General features: G+C 40.4%; 1 protein-coding gene across 4 annotated transcripts in view; it reads right to left on the bottom strand.

Moving 5' to 3' along the window:
- DLGAP1 (DLG associated protein 1) overlaps positions 1-26,195 on the bottom strand; it is an 830,806-nt gene that overhangs the window by 150,898 nt on the left and 653,713 nt on the right. For all 4 annotated transcript variants that reach the window (XM_017867933.1, XM_017867930.1, XM_017867932.1 and 1 more), the window contains one exon: positions 15,044-15,258. In XM_017867933.1, the coding sequence (XP_017723422.1) occupies positions 15,044-15,258 (215 nt within the window). The remainder of the gene's footprint in view (positions 1-15,043; positions 15,259-26,195) is intronic.

Genomic DNA, 26,195 nt, shown 5'->3' with positions numbered 1-26,195 from the left:
TAAGGTTGTTTATTTATTTATGTATTTTTGAGTAACATTTTAGCTTGCACACAGGAGATGCTAAGTATATGCTTACTGTATAGGGCATTCTAGGTGAGGTGCCTAACATAAGTTGGCTCAGTTAATTCTCACAATTTTTAAAAATAATAGATAATTAGAACCATTTTAATTTTTTAAAATTTTAACATTCTCATCCCCTTAATGGCCCCAAAAGGATTTTTTTTTTTTTTTTTTTTTTTTTTGAGACAGAGTCTTGCTCTGTTGCCCAGGCTGGAGTGCAGTGGTGCAATCTCGGCTCACTGCAAACTCCACCTGCCAGGTTCAAGCGATTCTACTGCCTCAGCCTCCCCAGCAGTTGGGATTACAGGCACCTGCTACCATGCCTGGCTAATTTTTGTATTTTTAGTAGAGACTGGGCGGTGCGGGGGGTGGTTTCACCAACTTGGCCAGGCTGGTCTTGAACTCCTGACCTCGTGATCCATCAGCCTTGGCTTCCTAAGGAGATTACAGGCATGAGCCACTGCGCCTGGCAATAGACTCATTTATAAAATGAAAAACAAAAAGCCACAACCAGAGAAGCCACTCACATAAGGCTGCAAATTTGTAAAGTCCAGATTTGTACATAGTTCTGCCTTCTCTTATTATTTCAGGCAGCCTGTAAGTCAGCAGGACTGGGGCCCTAGGGGCATGGGTGCTGCCAGAAAGGGAGAGGGAACAAGAGGAGTGTGGCTACGGTGTGCTGTCTTCTGCGGGGTTTCTTCACAGCCTTCCTCTCATTCCTGAAATTATTCCTTTTCCAGTGGTATTGAGGGTGACCAGCAGACCCTGTTGTACCATGTCACTTAAAAAAAGTAGTGCCTTTTTTTTTTTAAACACAGGAAACACAAAACCATTGTTAATATTTTAAAATTCTCATTTGAATTTTATATTGTTACCTCCAGGGCACAGTGAATGATCATGGAAGCTAGACAGAGGCTTGCCAAACTGTTTCCCTGCAATACTCAGCTCAGCTACTTAAAGTGTCGGTGGTTGCTATGGGCAACCACTTAAATAAACTCAGGGAAAGTGTGGAGAGTGAGGGCTGCGGAGTGCAGGCAGTTAATGGATTTACCCAATTCAAAACAAAACAAAACAAAACAAAACACCTAGAAATTTTTCCCCAAGGATCATTCTTCCCTCCCGCTAATACTCCTCTACCTGAGATGATGGTTTTCTTTAAGACAGCCAAGGAAAGAGAAATGAGAAGGAGGATCTTAACTTATCATATGAATAGTAAAGTCCATCTCAAAATATTCAAAAAGGAAGAGAAGATGGAAAATTCTAACTGTTGATCAAATATTACCACTGCTGTAAGTTAAAAACAAACAAACAAACAAACAAAAAATGCATCTATTTTTAAAATGGCCCCTGGATTGTTCTTCCCATAGTAGATCACTTATACTCAACCCCGAGTGGCATAGTCTTACAACCCAGTCTTCCCAGCAGGGAATTGGAACAGCAGGTTTTATGATTATACTTGCCTATTTTGGTGGGTGGAAACATATTTTACTTTATATCCTGCTTTTTGCTTCATTTTCATTTTCTTTAAATGATTAAGTGCTTTGAGATGCCAAGCCTTCATGTTTATTGGAGTTACTTTTACACTTTTAGCTAATTCCTGCCCTCTTGCCCAAGGCCTATACTCCCATGACCATGCTGATATGTTGTGAATATCTCTTTTTGTTATAACTAGGTCTTTTTGTCTTCCATTGCTTTGCATAAAGAATATTACCCATTCAATGAGGGAAGTGGTTGTATAAATTATAGTACAGGCATACAATGGAATACTTTGCCGATATTAAAAAGAGTGTGGTTAACCCACAAGCATTTGTATAAAACAATGTTTAAGACCTAATTTCAAGTGAAAAGAGCAAATTGTAGAACAGTATGTATAAAGAAAGTTTAGACATGGGTATATATAATATATGCCTAGAACATTTCTGAAAAGATTCATAAGAAACAGAATTCTTACCTCTACGGAGGGATAAAAGGGAATGAAGAGGGGAGGGGACTTTTACACATTATTAAAATATTTCTTGGTGCTGTTAAAATTTTATGAGTCTTATATTTTGTAATAATAAAAAAGGAAATCTTCCTATTATTCCTAAATAAAAAGAGACTTATATGGGTATGGTGTATATTGGGGGAATAGCATATCACTACAGCAAGCAAGACAAAATAATAGCAGCAGCAACAAGGAGATTTGACCTGTTGTATTAGGCTGTTTTTGGGTCACTAGAAAGAAATACTTGAAGGTGGGTAATTCATAAAGAAAAGGGTTTTAATTGGCTCATGATTCTACAGGGTCTATAGGAAGCATGGTGCTTGTAGCTGCTTCTGGTGAGTGTTTAGGAAGCTTACAATCATGGCCGAAGGTGACAGGGTGTCAGAGAGAGCAAGAGGGTGGGGAAGTGCCACACTCTTCAACAACCAGATCTTGCACGAACTCAAAGTGAAAACTCAGTTGTGATGATGAGGACAGCACCTAAGCCATACATTAGGGATTCGCCCCCCAGACCCAAACACCTTCCAGCAGGCCCCACCTCCATCCAAAACTGGGGATTCCGTTTCAACACGGGATTTGGAGTGGACAAACACCCAAACTCTACCACCTGTCCTTGGCTGGCTTTTGATTTTTGGTGTCCTTACTTATCTGTGTAACTTTGTATATCAGCCCTTTCTGGTACCATCCTAATCTCTGCTTCTACCATTTTTTCCCTGGAGCAGTACAACTTTCTCCAGCCTCTTACTTGATTTCAAACTGTCTGTCTCCAATTTGTCTCTGTCTCATCTAGAGGCAGGCTAGTATAGTGGCGAGTGACATGGGCTCTGGATTCAAATCCTGGCTGTGACACTTGTAGCTCTGTGACCTTGGAAAGTCAATTACATTTATGTGCACCAGTTTCCTCCTTGTATAACTTAGTTAATAATAATTCTTGCCTTATAGGTACTATTAGTTATTATGTGAATTGTGTCTGACACAGAGGAAGTGCTTCTAAGTGTTAGCCATTACTATTCTTCAAGGTGATTTTTTGGGGGGTTAAAATGAGATATATTCCAACAACAAGAAAAACAAATAAAGAAGCCAGAAGAAAAAAGTAAGAGAAAAGCACAAGAAATGCTGTAATTGGATTTTTGACTCCATACCACGCAGGCCATCTTTTTTTTCTTTTTGAGACGGAGTCTTACTCTGTTGCCCAGGCTGGAGCACAGTGGCACGATCTCAGCTCACTGTAACCTCCGCCTCCTGGGTTCAAGTGATTCTTCTGCCTCAGCTCGAACTCCTGACCTTGTGATCCACCCGCCTTGGCCTCTCAAAGTGTTGGGATTACAGGTGTTAGCCACCGTGCCTGGCCACGCAGGCCGTCTTTCTAAAACAACACTTAACATCACTTCATTATCTGGCTCGGCTATCAGTGGTTTCCTATTGCTGTCTTTATTAAACCAAAATGAATTCTCTGGATATTGAAGGACCTTACTTAGAAAAGTTCTCACTTTCTATCCAAAGATGGCCTCTCACTTTTAAATACTCTTCTAATACACTAGTCAACTTAATTTCTTTATACTCAGACAAATTTCCTCCTCCCTAGTCTGTTGCCTCTCAGTGATTATTCAGATTCCAAATTGAATCCTTTCTCTTTCATGAAGTCATCCCTTCCTCTTTTCAATTCATATTAATTTTTCTCTTTTTTGAACAAATATAGCACTTTTAGTTAGAGGTAACATACATAATGTAATTTCACAACTTACAAATAATTATACAACATTGTGTTCATTGCTCTCGGCGGCACTTAATCGTATATGTGCAGTGGAGACAGAGCCTGATAGCTCTCTTGTCTGCCTGAGGGCAGTTAGCAGCTCGAACCTTTGAGTCCTCTGGAAAGAAGTCTTGGTTGAGAGTGAGATGACTTGGGTCCTAAACCCTGCTGAAGAGCTTCAGTGACTACCTCTTTCCTTGGGGCCTGCATATCCTCATTTGTAATATAAAAGGGTTGGAATCATCTTTGAGGTTCCTTCTAGTTTTGCTTCTAAGATTTTTCATTTATTCTATCTCTGAAGAAAGGCTACCTGAAAATAATGCTGTTGGTAAAGTGGTAAATGTTTAGAAATTGAGTTTTTGGGAGGAAGAAGCTCTGCCTTGTAGAGTGTGTTGACTTCCATGGTGGAAATATTCCCATCATGGCCAGTATGGCTCCCAGGATGACCAAACTGAATATGCAGTTGGGAAGAGATGTCCACCATTGGCTCTCATCCGACTACTGGACCCCACCTAGCATTGTGTAGAGGCTCCTTTCAATGAAGAAACGCAGTCTCGGGCTAGATGAGCATGTCCAGCTAGCTTCATCTCTAGCTTCTCTCACTCTAAAACTCCAACACAATCTTTCTTCACTGAGTGGAGATGGCAACAACAATGGAAAGTGCTCCCAGCTTGGCTTTTCAAACCCAGGCTCTGAAGGCACAAACCTCAGGACCAGGCCAATCTTCTCAGGTGCTTGTACCCACAGCAGTGTCCATTCTCTCTTGGAATCTGGCACAGGAATGATGCTACCGAGGTGGTGGCAATTTTATATGCAGTTGGTAATCTGGATCTGTTCCGAGAGCTCTCAGCTCTGCTTTTTCTGGGAAAGAGGTGTGGCCCGCAGAACTAAAAGAAGGTTCTGAGCTGCAAGTCAAGAACAATGTCCAGATGGTGGAAACAGTCTCCAGACTGTTCAGGGAAAAGTCCTCAGAGTTTCACGAGTCAGTGGGAGGAAAGAAGTTGGAGAGAAAGTAGAGGGGTGGAGCTGAAGGCCCAGGCTCTGCCTCGTGAGGTTCACAACCATTGGAAAGCCTTGGTGTATCAGTAAAGTGTTGGTTAAAAATCAACTCTAAACTCCTTCTGACACCGTTGGGAGGATCTTATCATATGTACTAAAAACACTTGACGACTGTTATTTCCAATTATTTATGTTAAACAATAGGCTTAGAAGAAAATTAAAATTTTACTAGCTATCAGGATAGATGATATTTTCTCCTCATTGGTTTATGTGGGTTCATACATAAATGTATATACATACATACATATATATATATACACACACACACACACACATTTTTTGAGACAGAGTCTGGCTCTGTTGGCCAGGTTGGGGTGCAGTGGCAAGATCTCAGTTCACTGCATCCTCTGCCTCCCAAGTTCGAGTGACTCAGCCTCCTGAGTAGCTGGGATCACAGGCACATGCCACCACGCCCAGCTAATTTTTGTATTTTTAGTAGAAATGGGGTTTTGCCATGTTGGTCAGGCCAGTCTTGAATTCCTGGCCTCAAATGATCCGCCTGGCCTGGCCTCCCAAAATGCTGGGATTAGAGGCGTGGGCCACCACACCCAGCCACAAATAATTTTTAAAAATGTTGGAGTAGTTAATGTGATCATGGAAGAAGACCCTTCCCAACTTCAAAAGGACTAGTTAATGCTGGTGCTTCCTGCCCCCTCATAGAACTAGAAGGAACTGGGATTCCTCAGATGGACTAAAGGAAATATGCTCATGTTCAAAGTAGATAACAATACTAGGGATGGCTGCGTGGATATTTTTAACAAGCTAATGTGTACCTGCCAGACTGAGCTCCCAGCCTCCAGGTGGGCTGGCAATGCAAAGCAGGGTTGAGAAGGAATACGGAGCTTTTCAGAGAACCACAGATTCAGAAGCAGAAGGAGGGGGAAGACTCAAAGAGAGCACAGACGCAGTCAAAGGATGCTGGGCAGATGTTAGATGGCAACTCAACTCAACCACTGCACATTAAAGCTACTCGTGGAGGGTACTGTTCAGGGCACCTTAGGCATAGAGGGATTGCATAATGATGCGTTAGCATTTGTTCAACTTCCCCTCTGGGATAACGACTCTGTGCCAAGTGATTCAAAAACATTCTTTCAGATAGCATTGAATCTCTTTCTACACGAGGGATGGGGAAAACAGACCAGTGCTTAAGAAGGCTATATTACCTTGAGAAATGTTAACACAGTGCTTCGGGAATTCTGAGGAGGAAGAAATAATGGCCGACAGCCAGAGGTTAACTTTGAGAAGAAGATTTAAAAGAATGGAGACTTTCTTCTCATCTTCTCCCTCATTAGATCGCAAGTTCTATTGTACTGGGAATCCTGACTACTATAATATATCCCAATGCTTAGCACATAGTAGGTGGCCAAAACTGATAATAATGATGGTGATAGCTAACATATATGGAGCAACTACCATGTGCCAGAGGCGGTGCTAAGTGTGCCACATATACTGCACCTTCTTGAATCTGCATAATTACGCTTGAACAATCAGTGGCTTGTTGAAGTGGCTTGACGTTACTTCCCATACAAGTGTTCTGTGCTTGTAAGGGAAGAGCAGGAAAGAAGATCTCAAAGGAGAATGGAGTCTTACTGTGACACTTTTGAATGCTACATTTGGGACTTTGTGCCTAGACAACATGGGATTCAGAGATAACACTTTAGCAACCTTGTAGAAAGTCTTAGAGAAGGAGTTGGAGCAGAGAGAGGCTGGGGGCATCAAGACAAATGGGTCCATTGCAATCACTCAAGTGAAAAGTAGTAAAGCTGGAAGAGGTAAGAGGTGAGTTGCAAAGTTTCAAGACCGTATTTAGAAAATGATCATTCCACTGATACAAAGGGAAGTGTCAGGAAGAGAAGTGATATATTTAGGGGGTACTGTGTTATGTGGGTTCTTTGAAATCTCTTCTTCCTGAATGCTTAGCTTGAAAATACAGGATCAATGCACAGATCAGATGATGGTGCAGATCTTATGATACAGTCTTAGACTCTTCAGGCTGGAAAGATCTTATATAGATATTTCGTCTGTCCAAGGTCAAATTATCCAAGGTCTCAGAGGAATATAACTCAGCTGGTTTCAAAAGAAGACTTGGAAGTTTTCTCTAACAATTTCCAAATTAATTGATTTGATAATTAATAACTTTGCACTTAGAAGTTCCTCCTTGCAGCTAACCTGAATTCCTTGGGCTGCAATTTTGATCTAATTTCCTCCTGGTTTATAGATAGGAATGTTGATGGCTTTGCGATTTCAAATGCATCTTCTGTAAACATACATTTATTTAGGACTTACACCCAGCCTGCTTCTATAAAGGATTAGCGGCAGCTCCTAATATGTCTGCCTAGGCTTCCTTTTAAAGAAGCTTTTCTCATTCTTGCAAAATGTCCTTCCATCTGCATGCATAAGAAGAATTTCTTTAATAATAAATGATACAGCAAAAGTAAAGCTAATAATGAACTATGCCAACTAAATAGTAACCTGTAAACAAAACAAAACAAACAAAACAAAAGAAACAAAAAACACCACCCTTTCTTATGCCAGGCAACGCAGATTTTTCTCATCAGAAAATAATTCTGACCAAAACGATCAACTTTACCACCACCCGCCTCTGAATTTTAAGTTCCTTTCTTCTTTGTAGTGCCTGCTTTTGCCATTCTTAGACTCGTGTGTGTGTGTGTGTGTGTGTGTGTATTTTTCTCTTCCACTTGACTCTGGAAAACCAGATTTTAGTAAAGCATTTGGTGAATATTGAAACCAAGTTATAAATGTAGGACACAGTACTTAAATTATTAAAGTTACCAAATGTTTGTTGCATGAATAAATGAGTGAGTGAGTGATTGCATGAATATAATTTCTGATTGTAATTAGGGTGTTCTCTTTACCTTGTTGTCTGCACTTTAATGGAAACATAGATATTAAATTGAATAAATGGTAGGTGGCAGGCAGACAAGACAAAAGAATTTTGAGGCTCTCTGCAAAGAGAAGCCATCCTGGAAGGACAGTGGGCAGCATCTGTGATCAGCACCACCTAAAGGAATGGGGAGTCTTTGTTTCCAGAACCCTCAGCCAGGACCTTCCCTGGCTCCCCTCCCTCTGCTGTCTTAGGGCTTTGTTTACACAGCCCCTTGAAGCCAGCTGTCAAGGGTGCAAACCTGGTCTGCCATCCTTTGAAGAAGGTTCAGGTTACACATGGTAAGCCACAGAACAGATACAGGCCCAGGACTCATGATTGTATTAGTCTCCACAGAGCTGGACCCAGGCTCCTAAGAGTCCGTCCCTTCTTCCTGTGTCCTCTGTCAGCCAGCGCCTTCTGTAGCTCTGATCCTTTGGTCATTGGTCCTTCTTTTCTGCACCTGAGGCTAAGCCTGAGTCAAGATGTTCTCAAGATCCTTCCTGTTTCAGCTGCATGTTTGATGTTTACACTTCCGACACAGAACTCACTTCACTGCAGGCTTCTGATGCCTCTTCAAATCCATCCTTCACTCACAATCTGTTTTGAATGTCTGTTTTTCCTGGGTACCACTTCTCAGTTGTCCACACCCAGTTGATCTTCCTTTCCCCTCAATTATTAAACATCTTTTAAATAGCTCATCACTGCAGTCTTAGTAAGTTCAACTTTCCGTCCAGCTTTTTATCTTTTCTGCTTTCAACACCTGGGCTCAAATCTTAGCTCTGACATTTGATTGACAGGTGACCTTTAAAAAGTTATTTAATCTCTCTGAGATGCAAATTTGTCATTCGTAAAATGGGCAAAATTGCATGCATAGAGTTGTGATGATCAAAAGAAAACATGTATGTAAAGCCCATAGCACTCAGTCAGGCACTTAGAACCTTGTTAAAATGTAAATATTCCTCCTACTTAAAAAAATTATTTTAAGTTTTGGGATACATGTGCAGGATGTGCAGGTTTGTTACACAGGTAAATGTGTGCATGGTGGTTTGCTGCACCGATCAACCCATCACCTAGGTATTAAGCCCAGCATGCATTAGCTATTTATCCCGATGCTCTCCCTCCTCCAACCCCTGACTCTTAACTTTTAAAAATGTCTCCATTCCTTCTCTCTAGAAAAGTATCTGGACTTTCTTTTATTCTTTCGCCTCCTTTAAAGACACACAAGGAGTTCTCACCTCTCTGTAGTCATGATCATTGTAGAAACTTTTCAGTCTATGCAGGTTTCCTTTCAACACAGGCTTTTCTAAAGAGTAATTATATAGCAAGAGACCAGGATTTGGTACAGACTACAATACTCACACATGCCCACATCATTTGGAGGAGGGCATTCATTTCCCAATGAAGGAACATTTTTTTTTAAAACTAGGAGTGGTGATCTGGGACTGAATATAATAGGCGATAGCTTGTATTGGGTGTTTTTTTCTTTTTTAAATCAAGCTGATTTCTAACAAAGTTTTGAAAGGTATTTAGATCATTTGTAGATGAGCAAGTGACAATTTTTCTGTGAACAAGAATGACTTTCCCTGTTTTAAATGTGTCACATTTCTCATTATATTGGAAAGTGGGAGTGGGGAGTTAGAAGGATAGAGGATAATAGAAGAAAGTATTATAGTCAGGGAAGAATGGGACACTACCCTGACTTTATATCACTGATCACTGAGGACATTAATCCACAATTTCGTGTGGCAGGTTGTGTTTTCTTGTTCCACCTATTTTGTGAGGAGCATTTGCTGTTGTATGTTACAATGATACAGAGGAACAGGTAGGAGAGGAACAAAAAAGCATTTAGGCAAAACAGATGTTTCATACTACTTAGAACACAGATGGGATGATACAAATTGCTACGTTCGCAATACAGTTCATATATTTGGGGAAAAAAATAGCAATGCTCCAATCTTCATCCCATCCCCCTCTTTCTGTAGCAAGAAAAGGAGAACGAGGAGCAGTAGGTAGGTAGGAGGGGAGTGTATGACGTGAGGAACAGGCAAGGACACAGTGTGTCCAGGAGGAAAAAAGGGGAGAAAAAAACATATACAAGATAAACAACAACAACAAAAGCGACTACAGCAAGAACCTATGGTTTTGGGTTCCTTACGTAGAAATCGACGCATTTAAAATATCCAGAATTAAAGTTGAAGAATACTCCATCCACCTCTTCTCAAATTATTTTCTTTACCAATACTACTTTCTTTTGTCTTTAAACTGTGAACCGCCAGCCTACCGTGCCTCGTTCTTACAATTATACACATCAGTGCTGAAAGGTTCCTGGGAGATATTTCTCATAGACTAAGAATAGCACCTGTGGGCATCTTGGATGGATGAATCATGGTGGCTGGAGCACTGCACTGAGACTGGTTCAGAGGCTCAGTCTGTTCTCAATCGGTAGGGTGATGGGATCCATCAATGCTGGGATTGGCTAATGCTGTCTGCCACAGGTTTGGGGTGGGAGGAGTTGTAGGGAGAGCCACCTAAGTGGTGCCATCCATGCTAAGAGACTGAGACTCTCATTTATGAGGAGGTTCAGAGACATTAATCCATTTGCCAAAAGGCACACAGCTACTTAGTAGTTTTCCAAATTTAAATTTAAAATTTTCCAATTTATCTAAAACAAACAAAAAAAAGGTTCAGGTCCAGGGGGAAAAATGAAGATTAAGAGGATTAACCATCCTGAAAATGAAAAACGATTTGCCTTCAAGGCATTTAGAACTGAAAATCAATCTTCCTGAAGCCTTTCGTCAGACACTTTATCAAAATTGCTAGGAGCTCTCACTGGCTCTCTTGCAACAGCCTGGGATCCTTCTCCCCAATTTCAGAGGAGTTTCAAAGTCTGTAATATTAAAGACTGACTATTTCTTCTAGGGGAAGAATTTTTCTTAGTGCTTGGATAAAGAGATGAAGTATTAAGTCACTTTAAACTATTATTCATGTGGGATTCATAGATATTTTGAATTTAACTTCAGAATCTTTTAAATGACACCCCACTTAGTATAATTTTTAAAAAGTTCTTTCTGCAGTGTATTGAATAAAAGCCCCAGATGGGATTTGGACTTGGTTTTAACTAATCATGGTAGCAGGCAGTAGTCTCAGTTCTAGAATAAATAGCACTCCAAGTAAGAGACTTATGTTATTCATCAGTGCCAGGCTGCAACGACATGCTTTGAGGGAACTCTGGCCCCTAAATGTCTCCTCTACTTGCCTGGAAATTGACTATTAAACATTCAGAATTTTTGGAAAATACTAATATTCTCGGGTGATATGCCATTTCAAATTTTTTGTTAGCTAATAAGTAAGGAAGAAGGAAAAGCTAGTGATGAGTTGGAGTGATTTGTTAATAGCTGTGGGATAAGAGAAGAGAGGGACCGAAATAATAGTTTTCCAAGAGTAGTTACAGGAGGGGTTTTGCTGGCCCAAAGGTGGACTTCATTGTCTCAAAACTACTCCTAACACCACAATGTTTAACTGACCTTAGGCCTATATGTCTGAGGACCCAATGACTAACATTAAGCAGCTGATGAAAAACCACCCACATAAATAAACCCTCAAGATGCCTTTGGAAAATAGAAAAGAAAAGAGAAAAACAATGTAAGAAAGTGTAGGAGTGCCTTCTCTCCAACATTTCTGAGAGAAGATGGGAGTTGAAAACCTTAAACAAAATGTTGCCCCAATCTCACTTGCCTAATTTTAGTTATCTTGGTTCAGGGCTATGATTCATCCCTAAAGCTGTGAATTGCTGAGGAGGAAGGAGGGAAAAAAATCGACTTAAATGTCAAAGAAGTAGGAACATAAATATAGTTTTCTTTTTTGAGGAACTGGAATTCCAGGATATGGGGATCTTTTTTCTCATAAGGGACTGAATCCTTCAAACTTCTAGAAAAATAATGATCTGCAGTCAAAACATCATCAAGGAATGAAAGACAGAATTGATTATGAGTCATGTCATGTCTGAATTTTTGCCTTTATAGTGTTTTCCTTTTTTTCTTTTGTATCTCTTTTAATCTGGTTAAACTATTAATTAATTAATTAATTTTGAGACAGGGTCTCTTTCTGTTGCCCAGGCTGGGGTGCAGTGGCTCAATCATGGCTCACGGCAGCCTCGACTTCCTGGGTTCAAGTGATCCTCCCACCTCAGCCTTCCAAGCAGCCGAGACTGCAGGTGCGCACCACCACACCTGGCTGATTTTTGTAGTTTTTGTAGAGACGAGGTTATGCCATGTTGCCCAGGCTGGTCTTGAACTCCTGGACCCAAACAATCTGCCCACTTTGGCCTCCCAAAGTGCTGGGATTACAGGTGTGAGTCACCGTACCTGGCCAATCTTGTTAAACTAGAGGTCACTAACAATTGTATGCAGTTGAAGATAACGGAGGTTTAATGTGTAGACTGTAATGACAAAGGGAACTCATAAACTAGGTGAGTGTGAAACGAATGGAGGTAAGTAGAACTATGAGAAACGATTCTAGGGGATGTGATGGTAGCACACGGAAGGAAGATATGTTCAGATGGTTGTCTAAGGTTCTCTTGTGATCCTTTTGTGGATCATAATCATGATGATTGAGTTTTCACAGTAATATATGAGATGTGTTTCCTTCAAACCTTGTTATGATATTGGCACATTATCCATCTTACATAAACATAGGAAAAAAAAGTTCTCTTTCCTGCCAAAGAATAGGGGACAACAGAGATGGTTTGGGGAAACTCCATCCTAAGTAAAATGTTTTCAGTTTAGTAGGTGTTCTCCTGTCCACTTATCACCACTTTGAATTTCTGTAAGTGGGGAGGGAGGAAATAGCAGTCACTAACTCATACCCAGTTCAACAACTTCACCGTCTGAAAGAACTGGCCCTCTACCATCAGCCTAGCTGTCATCTGCTTGTTTGCCTCTTTCTGCTCTGAAAACTTCTGAGCAGTAAAAGAAATATATGGTGGTCACGAAAATATGGTCCAGGACATTAGAGGAGGGTCATATTGTGAAGAAGGCAAATGAGAAAGAAAGAGTTTCAGTGACTTCAGAGTGATCCTCCACATCCTGAAGCTATGCGAGTAGCCCAGGGCACGATTGTGATGTTGATTTCAGCCCCTACCCACTACCCCTGTCCTCAGTCTCCTCAGAGCACCCTTCTCATCTTCCTCACGGCTCTGCGTCTTTCTGTTCTCCTCTTACCTGGATATCGCTGTGGACAAGAGCAATTCCTCTATCTTATCACCCAAGACCCAAAGTATCACTTAGTGTATGTGACCAATGCATCTTGATGACAACCTAACAGGATACTCGGGAGGTGGAAAGGACTCTGGAGGTTGCTGGTTTAAGTGACTTTCTTTTCTTGCATCTTCAGGAAGATGTTAACCCCACGGCCATGACTACCTAGCATTGTGTCTAGTGGAGAGATATGTTAAGGTCCATAGAAGATATTTTTTTCAGAAGGGTCCTTAGCCTCCCTCGCTTCATATCACCTTGGTCCACTGCCTTTATTACAAATCCAGTTCTTTTAATTTAATTTTCTGAGCATCTGCTAGGTGTGCCAAAATGCAATGAAGACTTGTTTCTGTTTTTTATTTCCATGATTTTTTTTTTTAACCTCGTGTGGCAATGTTTTGGGTCCAATTCTGTTCTCCAAATAGATATATTGAAGTCCTAACTCCTACTATCGGTGAATATGACCTTATTTGGAAATAGAGTCTTTGTAGATCTAATCAAGCCAAGTTCGTGGTAGTTTGTTCTGAAGATTCTTGAAAACTAACACATGTAATAAAAAGGCAAAGAGGAAGGGCAACTGAAAGCCAAAGAAAGAAGGAAGAGGTTTTTTTCTTGGCTTAATTTACTGATGCATTGGTGTTAATTTTTGATTAAAACAATCCAGAATTGTTACACATGAACCCTTGACAAATAATTCATGAGAGGCTGTCTCTGTCTGGTTCTTTAAAATACAACATACTCTGCTATTTAAGTAAATTCCCATCGCACAACAGTCAGCTGTTTTTCAGTGCTCTTGAATAACAAATACGTTTGTTTTCCTTAATTCGACTGCATCGATTTTTTGTTTTACTTATTTTGTCTTTTAATATTTTATTTAGTAACATAATATAAATGCATGAATAGCAATGTTATTTCATCAAAATATAGAATCAAAGGCACTTAAAATATGAGTTATCTGTAATATATTTTCAGGTCCAAGCGGAATTCTATTATTTCTACATTTCAAGACTCTAAAGAATTTAGTCTCTATAAACAGCATTTAGAATTAAATCAGGTCTGGCTTAAAATAATCAATTTCAGTGGTTTCCTGTGTAGTGCTGTTCTTTGTTTACAAACAGCACAAATACAGTTAAGGACTACAGTCATATGCTGCATAACAACATTTCAGCTAATGATGCATATGATAGGGTGGTCCCATAAGATTATAATACTGTATTTTTACTGTATTTTTCTATGTTTGGATATATTTAGATAAACAAATACTTACCATTGTCTGAGAGTTGCCCACAGCATTCAGTACAATAATTTGCTGCATAGGTGTGAAACTTCGGAGCAATACGCCACACGATATAGCCTAAGTGTGTAGTAGGGTAGACCATCTAGCTTTGTGTAAGTGTACTCTATGATGTTGGCACAGTGAAATAACTTAATGATGCATTTTTTAGAATGTAACCCCATCATTAGATGATGTATGACTATATTTATATTTTCAAACAAAACATTTTTAAGGCCTTCAAATTGTAATATGTATTGAGTGCCCAAGTTTAAAAATGTATGTCAAGAACCTTCACATATCCAATTTGCAAGCATGGTCACATTCTATAAGCTTCTCCAAGACAATCTCCTCTATTATGTTACTCAATTATCTGAAAATTCAAGAGTCTTAAGAAAAGTTCTTGTATGTACTTCACGCCTCAGCAAATGTTCAGGAATTGGGATACATGTATATTCTCATTGACCAGAAATTTTAATTCTTTTCAGAAGCCATTCTGGATTTAAAAGAATCCAGAATGGCTTCTGAAAAGATTGGATTGTTTCTGCTTCTTAGAGATGAGGGGTTCAGTTTATGATCAATGCAGAGCACATCTGTTGCCTCTCTCTACAAAGGCACTGGGGTACAGACATCAGATCTAAAGTCACAATCAATTATTGCACTGCTCCACCTGTAGGATGTTTCTGCCCCACTTACTGTAGGAGACACACCGTCTGAGCCTCGGTGATAATACAAGCACCTGGATTATCACAAGAGCAGGGTTAGGACTACTTACTTGAGTGTGGTGAGTTCTGTAAGGGATGGCTGAGTAGCCTTGAGATAGCTTTCTCTCCGTGCAGCAACTTTTGGAGAAGGCTTGGGACTCGTGTCTGAGTCTCCACTGTCTTCATCCCCCATGGCCTTGATATAACTACCACTCCGCATTCTTCGGCATGGAATTTCATCATCTTTACCTCGAGGGGTGTACCCTGTCCATTCATCTTGAGGAACCTATTCAGATAGAAAACAGATAAATCACGTTTTACAAAATCCTACCTTTTTCTTTTCTTTTTCTTTTTTTAGATTTAACATTTCTAATTTTTATGAGTACGTAGTAAGTGTATATGGAGTACATGAGCTATTTTGATACAAGCATATGATGTGTAATAATCACATCAGGGTAAATGGGGTATCCATCACCTCAAGCATTTGTCATATCTTTGTGTTATAAACATTCCAATTATCCTCTTAGTTATTTTAAAACGTATAATAAATAAGACCAAGTATTTTCTTTTTTTGGTATGGTACTGCATGTTGGTAATATAATTATCTGAAACTTCAGACATTAACCTTTCAATAACAATATTTTATTGTAATAGGCTCAAGAATATTTTGAATACATACAAATCCATGTCTCTCAATCTTTTACATGACTCATGTATTAGGAAAAATTAAAACCATTGGCTTTGAATCATTTGTACATCTCAGTTTTCTCACGCTGATAATAGTTGAGTCGGGCATAAGAATGCCATTGGAAAGGAGAGCAATTTTATTTAAGCTTTCCAGTGATTTGTTTTCAACTGCCATTTAAGATTCGGGAATGTTTTCTGATTGATCTATGCCTTCCTTGAACCTTTTGACTTTACCATCTCATATCCAGTCTGTCTTCTTCCTAAACCAGTGGTCTCCACCAGCTGCATTTACTCCCCAATCATTTATTCTTTCTGAATCTTTCTTAATTTGGATTCAGCTTCCAAAGATCTGCTTAAAGCACTCTCTAAAGGTTTTCAATGATCTCCTTCTGGAAGATAATGGCATTTTCTTGCTTTTATTTTTTGTTGGCCTCTGCACACCCATGCACACACGTACACACAAATAACTCCTCTTGCAAGTTTCTCCCCTTTTTGGCCTTCTGATTCCTCAACTTACCTGGTATAGCTACTACTTGTCTGAATTGTTCCTTTCCTTTTGCTTTGCTGGATCCTACTCTAAGTCCCTAACTGTGGGTACCATAACAAAATAATGCTGTTAGTGCACTGCTCTTTTTTTTCTTTCCACAGTCATTTTCTCCGAGTTCAGCAGAACATTGCACTATGTTTTAAAAGCCGTCTTCGTGGCTTTCTCTTAAGTTCCTCTTAGATTTTCCACTTCAACATGAACTCAACCTAGATCTCATTCCTTCTTCATTTTTCATGATGTGAAAAAAGATGCATAGTAGCCACTCTTTTTATCCACTAAGAAGTAACATAGCAAACATCCTACAGTGCACAGAGCACTGCACAAGGCTTAAGGAAAAGAGACCAAAAAAGGGGGAGGCTGGTTCTTGCCCTCAACATATTTATAACAGAGATGAGAAAAGAAACGAGAGTTAGCAGTAATGGTGATGGGAAAGGAGGATCTGGGAAAGGAGGATCCAGGAAAGGCTCCCTGGAATTGGCCAGGTTTGCAATGAGAAAATAAAAAGGCTTTTAATACTTTGATATTAACAATTTACTGCCTATACATTAAAATAACATGGTACTTCATTATTAACATTAACTCTGCTAAAAAAACATTTGCCTACAAGATCTCATTTCATCAATATGACAACCTGTGTATAGTTTTCTGTTTTTCGCAGGTGAGAAGCAGGAGCTCAGAGAAGGTAAGTAACTTGCTGAAGGACACACAGCTAAAACAGCAGCACTACAGTTTGAAGTGTTTAATTCCTAAGATCAAAATTACATTAATCAAAATTTTATGATTCATAATATATCATGTTGAAACCTAAAGTGTTAAGAAAATTGTCCATAGTAGCACACACACGTCAGACAGAGATTTTGAAATATTATAGGTTCTAAGGAAGTGAGAATAGATGTTCTACTAAAAGAGGATCATTCTTTCCTTTTTAATTGTTAATTTACCTGTATAACTTGAAAGTTTAGATCTAAGAACTTCAGATTGAAGAAATGCTACTATTCGTGGACTTTAAAACAGTGGTTTGTAGGTTCTAATTCTGAAAAGTACTAACCAAGAGGAAGCATCACCCTGCAGCATGTTCATTGTATTTAATCAATTCTTACATTGTGCTCCCGTGTGCAGGCACTGTTCTAAGCGCTTACATTGTGCTCCCGTGTGCAGGCACTGTTCTAAGCGCTTACATTGTGCTCCCGTGTGCAGGCACTGCTCTAAGCACTTTATAGATGTCAGCTCATTTGATCCACACGGTGGAGGGGTGTATTACTATTATTCCCATTTTATAAAGGAGGACACTAAAGTTATGTAACTCACCCAGAGTTACAGCTAAGAAGGGGCTGAGTTCCAATGAGGCAGTTCTTAGGGCCATATGTTGACCACTGTTTGACGCTCCTTGTCTTTCTAGGCTGTGCTTTGTGGCACCTGCAGAACTGAGCAATTACAGTCCCGGACACCTTTGTGCTCATCACATTCGATACACTTGCCATTTATTAATTATGCTAGTAACAATGTCATGTTTTTACTTTTTTAGGTAAAAGCATCAAAATCACCACAGCAACAAAGATTTCTCAGGAAATTGTAAATGCTGAGAACAGTCTTGTTTTCCTTGCATTGGCAGGTGACTCACTGCAGAGATAGGATCATGTTCAGAGCCTCAGTACAGGCTTAGCAATTATATTTTAAAAATTAACTTGGTACAGCTGAGGGTCATAGACGATGCACCCCACACTTGCTATTTCTCAATAGTGGTGTGAAGTTCATAAGCATTGGTCTCTGGAGTGTATCAGAGAGTAATGTCAAACTGATTAGCTCATATGGCTTATGCAACAAAATAAGGCAAATTTTGTTCAGATATTTTGTTCAAAGTTGAGACCAGCCTGGCCAACATGGTGAAACCCCAACTCTACTAAAAATACTAAAATTAGCCAGGCATGGTGGCGGGCTCCTATAGTCCCAGCTACTAAGGAGGCTGAGGCAGGAAAATCTCTTGAACCCGGGAGGCAGAGGTTGCAGTGAGCTGAGATTGTGCCACTGCACTCCAGTCTGTGTGGAAACTACTACTAGAAACAGTCTGTAATTGTTGTTTAGGGAATCAGCTGAGAAGTATTTTACCTGTAGATCTTTCAATTAATCATACTTTTCAAATGATGGCAGCTAAGAAGTTGTGTGGAAGTGACTTCCATTGGAGTGGAATTTGAATAGTAATACATTATTTATATACCTAAAGGTAGCATACAACAAGATTACACATAAAATAATACAGTCATCAGTTCTAGGGAAAGTGTGAAGACAGAAAATCGAGACCTTGGAGAAGAAAAACACAGCTGCTGAACTGCAAGGGCCATTAACATCGGTATAATCGAGTCCGTTTTTATTTTTTGTTTCTTAAACACTAAAGCAAAAGGCAGACGTTACTTAGGTGCATGGCTTTAGAAAACAGCATATAGAGTGGTAAGCATGCCAGGTCCAAAGAGTGAAATGTGAATCCCTTTTGATTGGAAGGAAAGGGGGCATGACACGGCTGCAGCTGCTATTGTGAGCTGGGCAGAGGTTTGTGTCTTTCCATTTCAGCCGCACAAAGAGAAAAGATTTAGGAAAATCCAAAGAAAAAGATAGCCTTGCAGCTGTCTCAGAAAAGCCTGCATTATTACTGTGGTGGCAGTTTCAGGAACTGGAGGTCTTGGTACAAGGAAAGCTGGAGCAGAGACAAAGAGGGCAGGACCTCATTGATTTTAGGCTGGTGGGATGCCCTGCTTGTGTGCACCAGCTTAGGAGGGGGTTGGACTCAACAAACATAAACAAACAATAATAAAAACAAATTAATACAGGTTAGATTTTATAGTAGTATGGATGAGAAAAAAGGATTAATTGCTTTTTAATTATTACGCTTAAGCATTAGCACTCCAACAGAAATCTTAATTTTTGTTAAAACAAAATGAGGATTAGTGTGCATTCTCTGTTTCAGTGATAGCCCGTCTACAACTGAAACCACATGTTATCATTTGGAAAACCGGAAGACCTGCCCTTGACTAAGAAATGGCCATAATCAAGGGCTAACACCCTCTAATTACAAGATAGGGATGCTTTTTTTTTTTTTTTTTTTGGATAGTATCCCGCGCTGTTTCCTGAGCTGGAGTGCAGTGGCGTGATCTTAGCTCGCTGCAACTTCCACCTCCCGGTTCAAGCGATTCTCCTGCCTCAGCTTCTTCAGTAGCTAAAATTACAGGCCTGTGCCACCACGTCCAGCTAATTTTTGTATTGTTAGTAGAGACAGGGTTTTGCCACGTTGGCCAGGCTGGTCTTGAACGTACTGAAATAATTATTTCAATATCTTTTTTTTTGAGATGGCGTCTTGCTCTGTCACCCAGACTGGAGTGCAGTGGCACGATCTCAGCTCACTGTAACCTCTGCCTTCTGGGTTCAAGAGATTCTCCTGCCTCAGCCTCCCTAGTAGCTGGGACTATAGGTGCCCGCCACCATGCCTGGCTAATTTTAGTATTTTTAGTAGAGTCGGGGTTTCGCCATGTTGGCCAGGCTGATCTCAAACTCCTGACGTCATGATCTGCCTGCCTCGGCCTCCCAAAGTGCTGGGATTACAGGGGTGAGTCACCATGCCCAGCCAGGATGAGAATGCTTTCTGAATTGAAATGATGTCATGGGCACTGAAGGATGGGCCATTCTAATGAAGGTTGTAGTCTATTCAGTCACAGAACAGGAGAAAATAAAACACCACCTAATGGGGCATGCTCATATTTTCTGTCTCTCTTCCTGCCTCACTCCCTTATTTCTTTACTTCTGCAGGTATTTTTTAATTGTTTATTTGCCAGCCATGGTTTGGGTGCTGGGAATACACACCAGTGAATAATACAAACGTTGGTCTCATTCCATGTAATTTATATTCTAGAAGGAGAGCAAGAAGAGACAGCGAATAGACAAGCACCTGATAAATGAACAAGATAATTTCAGAAAGCATAAATGCTATAAGGAAATAAGATAAGGGGGTGTGCCAGGGTAGCTGGAGGGGGGCTGCTTCAACTTGTCCTTCAGTGAAGCCCCCTGAAGAAGTAACAGAGATTTGATGACCAGAAGAGCCAGCCTTGGAAGGATCTAGGGGAACAGCTTCCAGGCAGAAGGATCAGCCGGTGCAAAGTATCTAGAGTAAGAAGAAGATTGGAGTAATTGTAGCCCTAGGAATGAAAATGCCAGCCTGGCCAGAGAGCACTGAGCAAGAGAAGCAAAGGGGGTCAGGTCACATAGCTCATCTCAAGCTATCTCAAGTCTTCCTTAAAGTTGAATCTGCTCTCCCAAAACTCCCTCCAACTACTTCAGCCTAAATTAATCTTTTTGTTTATGAAATTTATAGCATGTACCATCTATGTAAGAGGTCAGCAGAATATAGCTTGCAGACTAAATCTGTTTCATCTATTTTTGTAAATAAAGTTTTATTGGTACACGGCATGCCCATTCATTCTGTGTTATCTATGGCTGACTTTGAGCTACAAGCGCAGAGCTTTATGGTAGCGATGGAGACAATATGGCTCATAGAGAAAGTATCCCAACCCTCGGTCCACATGATTATACTGAGTACTCAAATAATCACGAAATGCTGTTTTATGGACATGGCTCTTTGTCTTTGTTTCATCTCTCCAACTACTCCATAAGCTTACTGAAATCGGGGGAAGCCGTATTGCCAAAGGATTAGAGGGTGGACTCTCCAATAAACTGCCCGGGCTTGAATTCCAGGTTTGAATTTTTGCTGGGTAAATTACTAGGTACATCCTTGGGTGAGTTAATTAACTTATCTGTGCCTCAGTTTCCTATCCCATAGAATTATGTGTGGATGAAATGAGGTAATGTCCATAAGCACATAGGAAGTGTTTAATAAAGTTCTGTTTGATGGGAGTTCTTCACTGTACACTGTACTCAGCCATGTTACTGAGCACACAGACACCCCTGATGATGAATGGCTTTGGCTTTCCAAGACTCTGATGCCTACCTTCAATTTTCTTTGGCAAGTTAGGAGCAAAAATAGTCTCTCCACTTCCAAATGGTTCTTTTTAATTTCTGTAGAGATGAGGTCTTGCTCTGTTGCCCAGGCTGCTCCTCAAACTCCTGGGCTCAAGTGATCCTCTCACCCCAGCCTCCTGAATAGCCAGGACTACAGGCACCTGCCACCACACCTGGCTTTCTTCATGGCTACTTTTAAAGAATATGGTCAATTATAAAAATCTTGGGGATTAAAAGTAGTGGCATTTATTATTAAAAGCAGTGGATTAAAAGCAGTGGCTGCCATATTTCTATCCACTATATATTCTAGTATAAGAATATAAGTGCAAATGGACTATATATAAAATAATTTGCAAAATTATAAAAATTTCTTTCACGGTAAGAAAACGGTTCTCCTAAGTTGGCCCACGGGCACAAAAAGGTATTTGTCTCTCTGCTAGGAGCTTTGGAAGTGGACTATCTTTTGGTGCTGATATTTCCCGTCACTTTAGGTTTTCCTGAAGTCAGTTGAAAGAGGAACACACGGTGGGGCGTGGTGGCTCATGCCTGTAATCCCAACACTTTGGGAGTCCGAGACGGGCAGATCACGAGGCAAGGAGTTCAAGTCCAGCCTGGCCAACATATAAAACCCCGTCTCTATTAAAAATACAAAAAAATAGCTGGGCGTTGTGGTGGGCACCTGTAATCCCAGCTACTCAGGAAGCTGAGGCGGTAGAATTGCTTGAACCCGGGAGTCGGAGGTTGGAGTGAGCTGAGATCATGTCACTGCACATTTTACTGAATCTAAGACACCAATGCAATTGTCCCAACATTTTTTGTGTTGCTAAGAAAGAAATAAACATCATCAATAAATTCTGACACTCCATAGAATATATGATTTATCCCAATATCCAAAAAGCTAAAACGTAGAAACTATGGCTCTTAGAATAAATTTAAAACTCTTTTAAAATATGTATGAAAAGAAAAACAAGAAATGAATTTATTCTGGGATAGTAATTGTCAAACTTAATGTTCATATTTACTCATAACCAAATTAATAATAGCAATTACATTTATCATGTCATGCTTTTGGAAAAAAATCGTAAGTTCACATAATGTCTCACGATCCTTACAACCATCATGAAGGATATGAGGAGTAAATATTATAACCTCAGTTTGTTATATAGAGAAACTGAGGTCCAGAGACATTAGTAACTAGTGTAGGGTGACACTGTGCCCAAGTTGAGGTCTGCCACTGACAGTTCAGGAATCTCCCCCGTCCCCTTCTAGCATATTCATATATGTCTTTTGACATGTCTTTTGGGTAACAATTATTTTTTGATAAACTACAAAGCACATATTTCAGATAAGAAAATAATGTCATAGTGCTTTAAGGTCTGTCTGAAGGAAAAAAATTGATAAACAAAGAATGAGTTACAATCCCTTGAAAGAAAAGTTGCAAGAACTACTCTATCAGACGTAGGAACGCTTACTTTTAAAAGTCTCTCCCCAAGTGCATCTAGCTTGAGTGCCCCGCTTTGGCTGGGCTGCAGTTATCAAAGTGTAACTAAATGGATATAGTCTTTGCCAGTGATGGTCTGAGGGACGATGGTTGAGAGATGAAGCCATGTGCACGTGACTCTTTGAGAGCGGATTATCTCAGGATGGGAAGTTGCATGGTGAGGTGTGGAGTAATGAGAATGCGTGAGATTTTGGGAAATCTGAGAGCCACAAAAGGAATGAAGACACTTAGAAAGCCGGGACAGCTGAAATGGAGCATATGTCCTGAAAATATACAAGGGCAGGCCAGTGCGATTCCGTGAGCTATTCTGGATTGCAGAGATTTGGGAGGAAAACTGATGAGCCCAAGGCTGTGAGTGCATAAAGCAAAGTTCTATTTCATCAGGAACCAAAGAACTGGGAATAAGGAACTTAGCATTTGGTTGATTTGGTGCAAACAAAGATAATAGAGCAAGGAAAAGTCACAACTGAATGGTGGGCATCAGGGATAGGTTTCTATTTGCACAGCTACCCCTCAGCAGCTGTCGATTCCTTCCCAAGCACAAGGTGTTTCAATGACAACCACCAGGTAAATAAGGGTGCTTAGTAGTGACTCAGGGGTCAACCTGTTTGGCCTTTCCTGTGCTTGAAAAGGAATGGTAAATAGGAGGAGAAAAACCTACATTATGAAAGGAGAGTTGGGCATCTGACATTCATGAAATATCTGACAATTATGGAATAATCTCAATGAGCTAGGGGCAGTGCCTATGTTACTTTATTTTAATCTTTGCAGCAGTTGTATGAAATAGGCATTACTATTTCCATTCTACTGCTTCAAAATTGAGATTCAAAAAGGTAAAATGGCCAAGTGCAATGGCTCGTACCTGTAATCCTAGCACTTTCGGAGGCCAAGGCAGGAGGATCACTTGATTCCAGGAGTTTGAGACTGGCCTGGGCAACATAGCAAGACCCCATCTCTACAAAAGAATTTTTTAAGTGTAGCTGGTGTGGTGGTGGTATGTGCCTCTAGTCCTAGCTACTTGAGAGGCTGAGATAAGAAGATTGCTTGAGCCCAAGAGTTTGAGACTGCAGTGAGCTATGATGGTGCCACCACTCTCCAGCTGGCGGACAGAGTGAGACTTTGTGTCAAAAAAAAAAAAAAGATGAAAGGACTTGCCCCAGGTCTTAATGATTGGTAGGAATGTGCACTTGTCTGACACCAAAACTTTTAATAATATCACCTTGCCTCTGATGAATCTGTGATGATTAAGTGAATGAACTAATAAACTAAAAAAAAGAAGAAAAGAATGGGGTGCATACTCCCACTCAACAGTAGTGGTTTTTAAAATAAAATGTAACCATTCAAATAAGCACAATTGTTCTCGTGTCACTAATTTTCTAGCACTGCTAAAAGAGGGTTCAAAATCATAAATTCTTAATTCTGAAGTGAAAGAGTGCTGTCATTTCCTGGTCTGGGGCTGCCTTACCAAGTACTGTTTGCAGCTGCTGCTTAAACAAACATGAACAGTTCGGGGGGGGGGGCGGGGGGCGATTAGCAAATACTTGCAGGACAGCCAGCACCTTAAGGGTGGCTTTGGGAGCGCTTGAAGCATCCAACAGCGTGCCTTAGCATTTGTAAGGAAGGCTCCGCCTGGACTTCTGGTTCTGCCTACAACTTTTGTAGGGAAATGGCTTGTAATGTGTTGGCCTTCTAAGCACTTTTTAGGGGGCTCCAGATTCCTACTGCACCTCGATTTCTTTGGCCATCTTCTTTGGTGCAGCTGGGAGAACCTGCTTTTCTGCTCCGCACACAGCTTTCACCTTGACAAATGCGAGCTGGCTTAAATGTCGCTTTAGCCTTTTTAGGCTTGCTCTTCTCATAGCAAAAAACAGCGAAAAAAAAAAAAAAAGAGCAAGAATAGGAAAATTACAATTGATGCAATGTGCAGATCCCTAGGCACGACTGTCGCTTCCCAATCAGGAGAAGATTTCCCTGGCAACCGCCCTTTCTCACTCCCCTGGAAGCCCGAAACTGGGGGAAAACTTAATTTGTTTTAGATTGCTTAAAATTACCTTTTAAGGATAAGAGTAAATACCTACCTCTTTAAATAGAATTTATACCCTCTGCCACAGCTCTTCCAAATACCATTTTAAAATGATCTTGAAAGAACAGAACGTTGTAAACAGTGACATATAAAGGTAATTTGCTTACCACGACCCTATAGAATTATTCTTACCCACGAACATGTATAGTATCTACAGGGTACCCAGCACCAGAGCAGGGGCTGCGTAAATACACCAAAAGCATTTTATAAAACTCAGTCTCCGGTGTTAAAGAAGTTTGTAAGTTTTGAGTGGATCTGGTGAAACTGGAGGGTGGATGAAGGAAACGAGTAAAAAGCAGCTTTAAGTAAGTCAAGCCGAGTCGAGTATTAAATCTCAGTACCTCTGAATTTCCTATTGGGTTTGAAGTTTGTTCCCATAAATCCCCTTTCCCGGTGATGAAACTGTTCCTTAAAAGTTGAATATATGTGTGTGAAGTGCAAATGCCACTGATAAACAGCCCTGCGGGGGAATGGCAGAGGGGCTAGGTCTGCAGTCCCCAAGGGATTGGAGAACCATGGGCCTTTGGGGACTAGTAGAAAACGTTACTGAGGTCCTGGATGACATTAAAACGGGCACTACCTGTGGATAAGAAACCCTCGTGACATCACATCAAGAAATAATAACTAAGATGCTGGGCGTGGTAGAATGCAGCTACTTGGGAGGCTGAGGGGAGAGGATCATTTGAATCCAGGAGTTCAAGACCAGCCTGGGCAACACAGTGAGACCTTGTCTCAAAAATTTTTTACAAGAAATAGCAACTAAGATACTAAGATTCTAATATGAGGTAGGGACAGGAAGGGAAATGAATTTTATTAATTATTCACCCACTATTTTGACTGTAGTGAATACGTATGGGTTTAGCTATCCCAGTTCCACTTTTGGTTCTTGTAGCCAAGCCTCCTGACTTTGCTCTGGGAAAAGCTTTCTCCCCAACTCGAGGTCCATTTATTTCAGGAGTAGCCCAGGAGTTAGGGTAGGACAAACAGCAAATCACACTTCCTGGCTTCATTGCTTGGCTCAGGGCAGAGGTGAATGATCTAAGCTTACTCAGTCAGCAAGCGTCTGTGGACCTGTGCATGAAATGCCAGGACAAAGATACCTCCTCTCCCACTGAATACATTAATAAGGATGCATGTGACCTTAGGACCTGCTGGTAGCCATTTTATAACATCTAATACACAAACATAATTTCACGTAATACAAAAACCCTGTGTTACTTACTGCCATTGCAATGATGAAAAAATTGAGACTTAGTGGCATTAAATAACTTACACCAAATGTTACAGCTTGTCAGAACTGAAAGACAGGTTTGTCTTATTCAAATTTCTACACTCTTTTCATCACACCAGGCTGCTGTCTATAAGAGTTTCAAAACTTTGTTACAGTAATTTTCTATTAAACCT

This window comes from Rhinopithecus bieti, unplaced genomic scaffold (genome assembly GCF_001698545.2).
Source record: "Rhinopithecus bieti isolate Rb0 unplaced genomic scaffold, ASM169854v2 scaffold_3856, whole genome shotgun sequence".
In the NCBI taxonomy this organism is placed as follows: domain Eukaryota; kingdom Metazoa; phylum Chordata; class Mammalia; order Primates; family Cercopithecidae; genus Rhinopithecus; species Rhinopithecus bieti.
Note: the sequence above shows the minus strand (reverse complement) of the source record. Positions and strands in the feature narration are given on the sequence as shown.